Source organism: Siphateles boraxobius, unplaced genomic scaffold, assembly GCF_051911475.1.
Source record: "Siphateles boraxobius isolate OS27281-9 unplaced genomic scaffold, OSU_SipBor_1 3, whole genome shotgun sequence".
Classification (NCBI taxonomy): Eukaryota; Metazoa; Chordata; class Actinopteri; order Cypriniformes; family Leuciscidae; genus Siphateles; species Siphateles boraxobius.
In genome coordinates, this window is record NW_027508919.1 from 16,323,138 (window position 1) to 16,336,343 (window position 13,206).

Below are 13,206 nucleotides of genomic sequence, written 5' to 3' on the forward strand. Positions count from 1 at the left end.
TCTTTATATTCCTTCAAGTTCCCTTTCATTTCCCTTCATAAACAAACAACAGAAAAAAAGACAAATAATTAATTTAACCCTCCTCGCTTTAGGTAAAACAGACCGATTTGTGCTTTTTTTCCCGGAAAGAAATCCCTTAATGAACTCTGTAGCTACTGTTATTGGTGATGGTGGTTGTGAAGTCTGTACAAGTGATTGTACGCTTATGGGTTTGCATTGTTAAGGCATCTATACTGCTGGTACTGATAAGCGTGAGAGAGAGAGAAAATGGAATAGACAGATTTATAAGCAGGCATAAATAATCAGATAAATAAAAGACAAAGGAAAAGACGAAAAAGAATGTAGATTAAAACTTCATCAAAAACATCCTCCAAGGTTTGACACGCAAAATAAAACCATCACTCTCAGAGAAGAGCCCATGCATATTATTACAATAGTACAGGTTCTGTAAGCCTTTAAAGAAAAAGATATAGATTTATATATTCATCATTTATATATTTATATATATATCATTTGTTAAAAAACAAAACAAAAAAATCTACATAACTAAATGCTGTGAGATGCTACTTTTTTTCTCCATTAAAAATTCCAAAAGGAAAACAATTACTTTTTAACTTACAAATTATACAAAAATAGACAATGGCTTTTTTATGAATGGAACTTAAAAAAATTGGAAGCTTGACATGATACAAACATGGACCTAAAAGCAGACAAAAACATTGACAATAAAGACAAGGCCGGTGTTGAAAGCGAACATATGGACAAATAATCACTAAAAACCTTCCACAATCAAAGTAACGTTGGGGAGAAAAGAATATACAAAATCTGGATATACATACATTATTTATATGGATATTTTACAGAGACTCCCCTCTTTTTTGTCCAGAATCCTTGATTTGAGTTTGCTGAAGTTTATGAGATTATGTGTAAGTTGTGAAAGGAACCGATCATCAGTGTTATTATGAGCTGCCTTAAGCCATTCTGAGATAAATACCAATAAAAAAAAGACTTTGGCAACAGAAAGTATATGTACAAAAATAGGCGACTACCAAAGTTAGCCAATCAAACTGCTGTATGTTGGGTGTTTGACACATTTCGAAAGCATTCTTCATACAGTGCTGTCTAAACATGAAAATACTTTGCTAATTCAAGTCATGTCTCCCAAAACAAGCCAAAGAAACACAAAAAGAGAGAAAAAAACGGGTTGTTCAAACAGTCGGCTCTGATTATTCCTCTTACACTTCATTTACCCTACATCCTTCACTCGTGAACACAGCAAACCAAACACGGTAAAATTTATATAATCACAGTTTCATTTTTTCATAGACAAAGCAAAAACAAAAAGAAAAGAAAAAAAAATCATCACATTCTATGAGCACATAAAAAAAAAAAAAAATAAAGTAATTAAATGGCATGGCAACTGAGGGGGTTTTCCTGCAGTCCGTCTGTTTACTGCACATCTCTGCTCTATTTAGCAGCAAATATTTGCATGAACATAAATACTGATTTGTTGTGGTAATAAGGTTGCTTTTTCTTCTCTTTGAGGATGGATCTGGACATTGAAAAATTACAGCATGACAGCATTTAATAACTCTTAAATAACTTTCCTAGATCATAGCCATCCAAACCGGCTGGTACCCAGATGCTTCACATGACTCTTCACAAAAAATTACAACAGGGAAGTGAGTATGGCGCTACTATTTCATTTAGTAAGAAAACAAACAAGATTATGGCAAACTATTTGTTGGCTTCTCTCTGGGACAAAAAAACCCTCTCCTCTTCTTTTCTGTGTTCAAGCAGTTGGCCTAAATGTTCTCATTTGGATTTTGCGCTAATGTGTCTGTTTGTATAAAAACTGGTCAGTATTAATAGAGATCTGTGCCGTTGCCAGTCACTGTTCTCAGGAACATTACAGATTCACCCGCTCCTAAAGTGACATGTTTGTGTGATACAGTCTGTAAAAAAGGCATGTGATCATTGAATTCATCAAAATGAATATGAATAAAATGAAAAAGAAATCCATCCCTCCTTTATGCATGGGTAAAACACAGGGGGGAAAGTCCTTCGGTAGAGCAGTCCAGAAATTAGCTTAAAAACAAAAGCAAACAAACACTTTCTTCCCATAAAATGAGATCCCTTTGTCAAAAGGCCTGAGTTTTAAAAGTTCAGTTTTCATGTCTCCTCCACCAGAAATTGCCTTCAGCTCAGACCGTAGAGTCTCTGGCGAGAGCTGAAATCAAATGTGCCTCTTCAGCAGCCCAGGAGCCCCTACATGGGAGGAACGATCATCCCTGGGATCACTAGTCATGAGATATGAGAGAGAGAGAGAGAGAGAGAGAGAGAGAGAGAGAGAGAGAGAGAGAGAGAGAGAGAGAGAGAGAGAGAGAGAGAGAGAAGGAGGGTAAGACATGGTTTCATATGTCATGCAACAATCCCAAAAGAAAAGCATCTGGAGAGCATGTCTTATTCAAACGATATGAACAAATAAGACTGTTTCTTGTGGAACAGTCAAACTGGCACAAAGAGAGAAAGAAAGAGAGAGCGTTTGAACTACTGTACTGCTTTGTGCTGACTTCACAATATATGTCTGAAAATTACAATAAGTTCAGTGTTATTTTTGTACACAATTATAGTTTATTAATAATTAAAATTTTGAGTTTCATTTTAATTTTAGATGAAAAATTATAATTGTTCATTTTTTTTTTAATTCAGTTTTCATTTGTTCAGTTTTACTTTTATTTCTAGTAATTTTAGTGCTTCATCTTATATAACTTATTTCAGTTACTTGCAGAAAATCGTGAGCTTAGAATTATACAGTTCTATCTCCGTTTAGGGTAGTTCTGAGATATTGAGCATCAAAGTTTTTAAATCCCTGCTGTTTTGTGAGATGGAACCTTTTTATTTTATTAATAACTACTAACAAAATATTTGTTTTACAAAAATAACACCACACAGGCATTAATAAACACCTAATGGATAAGACTATGTCAAAAACTCAATTTCGACCAAAAGTGGAGATAGAACCATATAATTCTAAGCTCACGAAATGTCTAATTTTCATTTAGTTTTGTTTAGTTAAAGTAAGATAAATATATGCCTACTTTCAACAGAGTAAGAATGTCCAGCACCATGGATGGACATGTTGGCTTTTGGTCAAACTGACAAAACGAGCACATACAATTTGAACCAAGTCATGTGACCCACACACTGCAAACTGACTCAACTATAATAATGATACCACTATTGGATGAAAAAATATTTCTCATGCCTCCTACAAGACGACTAAAGAGTATGCAACGTGTGCAACAGGATACATGTTTAAGGGTTAAATAAATAGTTCAGTCATGAAACTCTAAACAAGCGCTGATTGGTCCATTATGGCATTAGCCAACCAGACGTACTTCCTAATTCAAGTAACCATATATATTCATACCTTAGCTTGCAATCGCCCTGCTGCGCAATTATGAAATATTCTTTTTAACCCTCCTCCTCCCCAGCACCACCTGTAAAGATCTGCTTTGTTTTTTTATATATATTCTTGCAGCAGCATGTCTTTTATGTATGTTATTTTAATTCTTGTATTTGCTCAGCCGCAGTGTAGCAATTCTCGTCTACCAAAATCAAGCAAATGTACATTCCATATCCCCAAACCAATAATTGCTGGTTAAATAATTCACTCCAAGAGTTTGAAATAACGCTGTGATTGAAATAGTTTTAGTTAACAATTATAACCACAATACGGTTACTGAGATGTTGTGCAACAGTTTTAAAGTAAATCTATGCTAAGAAATGGACGAGAAGACAAAGCACATGGAACACATCTAAACAACCGGGTTGAAATATGGCTTCAATCAGCTGAAGGAGGGACAAAGAGACTAAACGAATGCAGAAGTATCTCCTATAATTCACTGTGCTTTCGATCACACTGAAGCTGTACATTAATCAGAAGGATGAACAATTCCCTGCGAGTGGGTGAGGATAATCTTTATTCTGTATGATCCACCTAAGGTTGCAGGTCGTCCGTGTTTAATTGGAGTCATTGTCAGGATAAATAGTGACTTGCTTTACAGGCTGTATATCAGTCTCCCCATCAGGGAGCCATTATATGAACAATTCATCAATCCAATTAGTGATAACACTATAGGACGGCTTTGCAACGCATTAGCTAATGCTTCTCTCCCATGAGGACAAAGCTCCACGGGTTCGGAGGAGATGTTCAGGATATTCTTACAGTCGGAGGGACTTTTCATTTACATCAAGAGCGTAGAGGACAAACTCAGAGCTCAAAAAAGGGTATGCATGCTGTTGTTAGCTATAATCTTAAAAAAGACTTTCATTGGTATAATCCAATCCAGTCATTTTAAATAATATATATGACTTGAATAAAAACAGGTCATTTAAAGCTGTTTTCATTTGACTGTGTGTTCCGATGAGCGACTGACTGTTTATTCCATGCGCCTATGGGGACCGACGCACATTTATGCAGACATCATTTTTTCGAGACAAATTACAAACAAACAGCTATGCTAATAAAAAGTGCATGCAGAGTATACAGATCTGACCCAAATTAACGCGCTTGCCAACACTTAAACAAAAATAGCTTGAGCTTAGATAAATAATTTTTGTTCTCAAACACTAAACATCGTTCAGTCAAACATTAGTATCACTTCTATTCATTATTGGCCAAGAGGAAGGAAGTCCCATGAGCACAAGTCCCTCTCTCTCCATCGCTCTCTACATTCAGAAGGCCACATCACCGCACCAGATTTTTCATGTAACATATTTGGCTTCCTATTGATTTCCTCTCCCTGGTCCCTCATCTCTAATTCCTGGGTTATTTCCTGAGTGTCTCTGCCTCATTTGAAATGGAAAAGAAATGAGTGGTGACCGACAATCGGTCATCGGGTCAGAGTGCTGAGTGCATATCAACATACGGAGAGGAAGCACTCCACGCTTGCAGATAAGAGATGTCTGCCTCAAACGCTCAATTACTTTAATATTGTCTCACTGTGGATGTCTAAATATTTCAGCTCAACACCCAGGGCCAAATTGTAATAAATCAGAGGAAGCTGATTGTGGCTTTGTTTCAGATAACAGTTAACATATGTCTTTATAGATGTCACATGAGTGTTTTTATGTAGCAGGCTACAGCTAAAAACTAAAGAAATGTCCCAAGTATTTTCATCTTCAAAAAAATAAATATCATTTTTTTAAAATAAATAAATTATCTTCAGGACTAAGACTTAGTTTGAAGTGCACATTTTCATGAGTACATTTTCACCTTAGTATAAATACTGTATATACACACGTTTATTTTATTTTATTTTGTTTTATTTTATTTTATTTAACCAAATGCCCAGGTTAACTGTATTACTGTGTTAATTTTTTTTAAATATATACTACAGTGAAGATAATGATATTGTGTTGCATTACAGTAATGCGAATTTATGGGGAAATGTGCTTAAATCTTCTAAATAATGTCACAAAGCAAAATATCTTAATCAAAATGTGGGGTATTAATATCATCTGATTCTGCACGTTTCTTCATGATATTCGCCTTTTGGATTTTTATATATATTTTTATACTGATGAACTTATGGTTAGTTAACTGACCAACCCTTGTATTCTACACTCCACAGCCACAAGCAAACTCTAAGGAGGACTTGACACAACAGGAAGTCAGACAGGAAACAAAACACATATGGCATGCCCTTCGAGACATGCAGCAGGCCCCTGGTGAAGGAGCAGAAGTGAGAAGTAGGGAGGAGGAAGGGAGAGGATGTTCTGACAGTCATGCTGATGGATGGCTTAATGGATAGAAAGAGAGGATGATGAAGAAAGAGTGTGAGACAGGTGTAACATACTTCAGGAGAAGGCCAGTCCCTGCAGGGAGCTGGCGGTGGAGTACTTGCTAGAGTCCACAAAAGATTGATCTACTGGAAGCAGAATGAGGAAGCAGGGGGAAGGGGAAGGAAGATGAAGGAAACAGAGAGAGAGAGTTATTATTTTTAAGTACAACGAGCGGAATTGGGTCAGAGAAGCAAATATAAAAACAGATTACCACAAGTTAGGGTGAACTGACAGCTGTCTAAGTGTTAGAAGGTTGTAGATCAGACACTCGTACACTAGACACTACATAGGCAGCTGCCTTCTAACTGTAATGGACCCTCATAAGTGACTATTTGGAGAGCTTTACATAGGCACAGATTCCTTGCGTCATATAAACATAGAAGATTTGGAAAAGAGCGTTTAGAAATAATAATGCACAGCACACAATTTAAAAAGACTATGAACACAGTACATAGCCTATATAGATAGTGCCATTCAAAAGTTTGGGGTCAGTAAGATTTTGTACATTTTGAGGAAATTATTCCTTTTATTCAGCATGAAAACATTAAATTGATCAAAAGTGACAGTAAAGACTTGGATTGTTACAGAAGATTTCTATTTGAAATAAATATTTTTAAAAAATATATATTACAGATTCCACAAAACATTAAGCAACAAAACTGATTTCAAAATTGATAATAATAAGAAATGTTTCTTGAGCAGCAAATCAGCATATTAGAATGATTTCTAAAGAATCAATGACACTGAAGACTGGAATAATGATGCTGAAAATTCAGCTTTGCATTACAGGAATATACATTTTACAATATATAATAATAGAAAACAATTTATTTTTAAATTAACTATTTAAAACTATTAATATTTCACAGTATTACCATTTTCCCTGTATTTTGAATCAAATGAAGCCTTGGTGAGCATAAGAATTTTTTCCCCCCAGAAAAAAATCAAAACATCTTACTGACCCAAAACTTTATATACACAAAACCTAAATATGCACCCTTCTCTTCAACACATTTGTGTATTTTAATATTTAAACTTAATTTTTGACATTTGTGCTTGCGCGTTCTTGGATAGGTCAAGCTTTATATTCTGCTGCTCCACTCACCTTGGAGGCCGTTTCCGTTGGCACTGGTGCAGGTGGGGGGCGGCGAGGTCTGAGGCCGCACGACGGGAGCAAAAGCGCTCTTCTGTTTGACTGCAGACACCATGTTGGCCGGAGAGAAAGAGAAGATGCCTGAGGAACTGCTGCAGTTGGAGGGAAGACTGGTGGAGGAGGCCATGGTGGGACTGGAAGGAACAACTGAGGGACAGGAATGAATGAAAGAGGGAAATGGGTTTAGGATAGGTAAGAGCAAACCTCATAGTCCTACAGTGTACACAACGGATAGGGACCGAACACAGACCCATGAAATAGTTGTGTAGTATAGGCCAATATTTATATAATGGGCACTGATAAAAACGTTAGAAGATTTTTTTTAGGGGAAAATACTTATTCCAAAGGCAATACTCAGCAAGTGTGAAAAAAAGGTTAAAATTTTTATTGTAATGTCAAATGATTTATTTTTATAGTATTCTTTGACTGCACAAGCTCCACAGATGGACATCTTCCCCTCTCAGAACAACATTAGCTCTAGTCCCTCCCCTGCCCCGTCTCTACCGCCTCTCCTTTTGTCTATTAATACCCTAAGAGCATTTTCCCCCTCAACGATTTTACAATTACTCCTGTCGTATTTCAGCTGCTCTCTTATATCCTGCTCTACTTTTATTGTTGTTATTATTCTACACTTAAATTTTATGGCACTTTTCCAAGTAAATTCTCCTGATAGTGTCATAATCCATTTATGAAGGCCTAACTAATCAATTAATGAAAATTGGAGCCCACAAAGCCTGCTCTCTCGCATTGATTGAAAGTGTCAGCGTGGAGTCAGTGAGCCTGTTAAAATACTTGTTAACATCTCGGAATCAAAGTACCGAAGTTGAATTGCTTCTCCTGCAATTAGTTTATTGATTTAATTAAGACGCTTTAATTTAGAAGCCGTGCAAGAAGATTGGTGTTATACGAATGGCTAAGCATTATAGACAGCATCTGATCATGGCTGAAGAAAAGAGAGGCTGGGATTATTTTTCTGCTCTTAAAGAGACACACACAGCTATGACTGTTGATCTAACTTATGTCTCAGCCAAGGGGCACTTAATTTTTTTAGTGGGGGCTCCTGTTGCAGGACTGGCTCACTTGGTGGTCTGAGTGAAATATGATACAGGTATAAGATTTGTTAATGTTACTACAGTTTATGCTTAGCATGCATGACCCATTTGGATATTACATATATACACTACAGTTCAAACATTTTTGAAAGAAGTCTCTTATGCTCACCAAGGCTGCATTTATTTGATACAAAATTCAGTATATCAGATATTATATATATATATATATATATATATGTATATATATATATATTTACACTAATCACTTATGTGAATGCTCACAAAAGGGTGCAAGTGGGTCAGTACTCACTGGCATAAGGAGAGTTGGCAGCAGAGCCGTTGAGGAAGTTGGGCGATCCTCCCAGCGTGGTCATGCCTGTGTTTCCGTATCCATTCATACTGGTAGAGACGGTACTGTAGCTACTCTGCTGGGGTGTTGTGCTGGGTACGTAACCGTGAGGAGATACACTGCTTGTGTTTCGACTGAAACCTGAAACCGGAAAACACACACCGGAATGAGAGGAGCCACACATGACATAGAATATACAAAGACAGAATAAATAAAGAAACAAACAGAGTTAGCTCCTGATCACCACTGACTTTCAATGTATGGAAAAGAACACTGTGAGCATTCTGCTAAACATCTCCTTTTTTGTTGTACAGTAGGAAGAAAGTCATACAGGTTTGGAATGACATGAGGGTAAATAAATGATGACAAATTTCATTTTCGGGGTGAACTATTCTTTAAAAAAAGATCTGTGTGTCAGTAGCATATGGAGGCAGAGAGTACAGAAGGAGGATATGGACTATAAATATACATCAGGACATTAAACGCTGACATGGGTGAACGCAGCAGGAAGTTCTCGCTCCAGGAGTCCCCGCTGTCTGGTACAAAGGCAGCGCTCATCTCTGCTCTGCTTACTATTCATTCTCCCTCACATCAGACGACTGATACATTACTGCTGACTTAACACAAATCATTTACTGTCACAGAGGCCAAGGAATGCTGAGGTGAAGGAGCCTGGAGGTTCAGGGCGCATTGCCGAACGGTTGTACTGTATCTGTCTGCATGCTGTCTATCTCGGTGGTTCTTACCCACTTCCCCATGCAGTAGACTACAGACTAGTGTGGTACATTTTAATGGGACTGTACAGGATCACTTTTACATAGAAAGGAGGCGTGTTTGCAATGGAAAGATTGACAATGACTTATTAAATACACTGCAGCAATATTTCAGCACATTTAGCACCTGGTTAAACTGGTTTGAGGGTGTTTAGTGAATAAAACAGATGTTTGTGCTAAATTACCACATGTAAATGTGAATTCACTGGTTAACTGGTTAATCCTATTCAACCACAGTAGCCTAGAATTAATCTCTGTCTTTTTTGTGAATGGCCAACATATCTTGAGGTTGTCAGATTGATTTCATCTCTGCCCACCCTGATTGGCTGCTTGTGTTGAATCGGACACATTGACAGCGAGCTGGCTGTGGAAGGAGTTGACACCCATCATGCCAGTGTGCACTGAGCTGTTAGCCAGGCCTGGCAGCTGGTTGTGACCACGTGGGACGTTGTAAAGCGCCTCTGCGATATCTGCTGCTCTTTTCAGAATGATCTCCTGTCAGGATTAACAAAGAAATGAACCAATGCCACAGTTAGAAGGATATTAGTTAGCCAGCAACTGCCTGAAAAAAAACCCCACACAGTCTCCTTCAAATAATCATATAGTATAAATAAAGGTTTGACTAAATAAATAACAATACTATGTAAAACAATAATAATACTATGTAGCACAATACAATGCATTAAAAATAATATATAATAACCCAATGAATACATAATATTTTTTAATGTATACTAATAAATAGCGAACATAATACTTTTATAATATATTAAGAAATAATTTAAAACCCCAAAATATATCAATTTTACCACTGCACCTTATTATTTAGTATTTTAAAAGTTCACATATGTTGCCTGTACACAGTTTAAACAATTACACATATGCACAGGCAACCTATGTGTTGTCACCTGTTCAAATAGAATCAAATGAATCAGTGAATTAGAGGGTCAATATATTGTTAATTCTAAGTAACAAAATATAGAAGTAGAATCGTTACAATTTTCAAAGAGGTTTGTTTATCTGCCAGTTAGTCTAGATAGAGAGCATAGCACAGAAGTTTGGGGTGGAGGGGAGTGGGGCTGAACATTTTGGTCTCATAATTCACCCTCATAAAGATGACAGGACCGTGTGGAGGTTGGGGGGATAGGGGTTCCTGAGAGAGAGTGGGTTGATGACTGGAGTCATGCTCCATCCACTGCCCAGCCTAAATAATTCACCATCACTGCACTCATGCTCGGCTCAGCAATCGATGAGCATATGCCCTCACTCGCAGTTCATAACTGATCTAACATTGAAGATGCCCTTGTGGTCCTTCAAACCAATGAGAGAGAGAGCTCTGGAGGAATTGCGTTGGGGGATTTATGTTGAGGAAATATGTTAGGGAATATTAGAGAACAAGTCTACGGCCTTAAAGCTCTGAAATGGACTTAAATGGGAACAAATGCCTATCTGTAGTTGCTCTATTAAATCATTTATATGTGGAGGATGGTATTATTTACACTGATCCTGTATCACAATCTTAAACCTAATAAAACAATTTGCACTCTCTCATGTGTTTGACCTCTTGCCTAAAACGATGCGCAGCATTTTAAATATTTTTTTTTTCATTTGTATATGTAATTTATATACTTGTAGAGTTAAAACATATTTTTACATATATGCGTTTCCAGTCAGTTCTAAAATGTTATAGTAAATTTAGTATACATTTCAGCCCCAAATTATTTATGAATCGTGATTTCTCAATGAGGCCCTGTGCATCTAGAGTGTTTATGGTTTGCAGTCTTGTCGTGTTCACTTGAATCTTACCTGATTATTGTGTGGCATCCCATACAGAGCTTCCACCAAGTCTGCTGCCCTCTTAAGAATCACCTCCTATAAGACAGAAAGTTGGCACTTAAACTTTCCATTTCTAATAATATCAAACACACAAAACATGATATAGACCACAGACAATATCTAGGTAAAAACAAAAATAATAATAAAAAACATATTTCAAGACATTATCTGAAAACAAGTCTTTAAAAACATGCCCGTATTTTATGAAATTGAGCATGATAAGGATTTTTTAAGAACATTTTTTTAGGCATGATTTAATTACCAAAACGTCCAATTTTTTGACTTTTTAAAACGTCTATTTTGGTTACTCGTCCGACACGAAGAGATTTACAGTACAATTACTACAGAATCAGTCCCTTTAGAACAATATCAGGTTAAGTGCTTTCTTAAAGGGCACAATACTAACAGGGGACCTTCAGTTCATAGATCGCCCCTGACAGGGTTTGAACGTGACCTTTGGATTGCTAGCCAATAGTCCTGACCACAACTCCCCAACACTACCATTTGCAGAGGGAAATGTCTTAGAAAACACCTTACAGCCCCAGCACTTCCTACGAACACTACTGCCACCGGTTCCATGTATAATACATGAATACAAACACATTTAAAGCAACTATGTGCATGTTAGTACATGTAAACGACTGCTCCGCAGCAAGCATGGGCTACAGTAATGCTATTTTCCTTCCAGGTAATCGACTTTCACTTCCGTAACCAAAAACCTATTTATTACCAACCTTTTCAGACATTAAACATTTATTTACAGTGTTCTTTACACTGTGTATTCATTTCCTTGCTTCTCTTCTCTTCGGTTTTTTTTTTTTAAACCCTGAAGCTCCAGTGGAACCCTTTTTAAAAGTTAATGTGCTGGTGCTGAGGAAATAAGCTCGCAGTGCGACAACCAGAAAATTGTTCTCACCCTCGGCGTGTAACCCTCGCTGCGAACAAGCCCCCGAGCATGTGTGCCTGCCTGCCTGCCAGCCGACATATTGCCTTTGAATCAGCCCCCTCCACCTCCCCCGGCAGCCCCAGACGCAACACACAGACACGAACATGACGAGGGGGTCAGCAAAGCAATAAAGATTTTTAGTGCGCTGTCCAAGGTGCTAAATTCACTCAATAATGGGAGCTCTGGCACTGCGTTAACCCCTCGTTAGGGATGCTTCGCGGGGGAGGCGCCCGTCTCCGTTCGCTCGGGCTCGGGCTGGGTGATTGAGAGAAGCGCGGGAGCCTGGGGAGGCCTAAAGTGGTGCTTTAGTATGGATGTGTGACTCCGATGGGCTCGCTTCTCCTTTACCCTCTTCTTCGCGGGATGGAGGAAGAACATAAGGGATGGGAAGCATTAGTCCATGGCTCGATCCCCTGCTGCACCGGCACTGTGTCATTTATCCAGTACACCTCTACAAGCACCTCGTACTCTCCTCTACTTCTCTCCCTTTCGTGCTCGCCCTCCTTTGTTAGAAGGTCTCATCCCTACCGATTGATCTCCCATCATTAAGATATTGGGGGGTGGGGGAGAAATCTGTTGACAGGGCAAATCCAATAAGGAAGGGGCCAAAAGTTTGTCCAGATAAACAAATAAATGCTATTAGCAAGGGCTGTGTGCGATGGCCCTGTGTCTGGAAGCACAGCCCATTTCCTGGGCGAGTAGCAGGGCTTCCAGTAAGGGTCGAGCAGGGAGCCAGGAGCGGTAAACAGGAAAGAAACCTGATCTTGGATCTGTGCGTCTGTAAAGCTGTCTATCAGTCAGAGCCATCATAACCCGGGCTCTATCCTCCCCCTTCTCCACTCCTTCAGTACGGCTATGAGGTATGAGGACCCAATCTCCGTTTCGACCCATTTGGAGTGTCTTTAGCACCCTGACAGGTGTTTTACAGCTTTGTTTTCCATCACAGTGAAAGCTGAGATGTATATATACACTCATAGTAATACATAAGCACGTATAAATGCGAATGTGTGCAACCAAACAACCCCAGGCATAGTGATTCCAAGAAAATAATATCAAATAGCCACAGCGCAGCACCGTAAGGGCCAGCCTCCACATTAATGTGCGCCGGACATTGAATCTGTTCCTGTGTGTAAATTATGGTGGCTGGTAATATGATATACATTCATTAGGAAGGGGACTGCTGAAAAAAAATGAAATAAGGCCCGGGTCACATCTGGAATGTTAAGGCAATGGCGTCTGCACATTTA

General features: G+C 38.3%; 1 protein-coding gene across 2 annotated transcripts in view; it reads right to left on the reverse strand.

Moving 5' to 3' along the window:
• Positions 1-482: 482 nt before the first annotated feature.
• Positions 483-13,206, reverse strand: part of ebf1a (EBF transcription factor 1a) — a 134,569-nt gene continuing 121,845 nt past the window's right edge. The window contains exons 12-17 of one of the 2 annotated variants that reach the window (XM_077247985.1): positions 10,984-11,049; positions 9,495-9,672; positions 8,366-8,545; positions 6,956-7,150; positions 5,865-5,936; positions 2,179-2,300 (exon numbers count right to left, since the gene is read on the reverse strand). In XM_077247985.1, coding sequence (XP_077104100.1) covers positions 5,866-5,936; positions 6,956-7,150; positions 8,366-8,545; positions 9,495-9,672; positions 10,984-11,049 — 690 coding nt within the window. In that variant the 3' untranslated portion in view covers positions 2,179-2,300; position 5,865. Of the gene's footprint in view, positions 2,301-5,864; positions 5,937-6,955; positions 7,151-8,365; positions 8,546-9,494; positions 9,673-10,983; positions 11,050-13,206 lie in introns of both variants that reach the window. The other variant, XM_077247986.1, reaches the window with a different exon arrangement.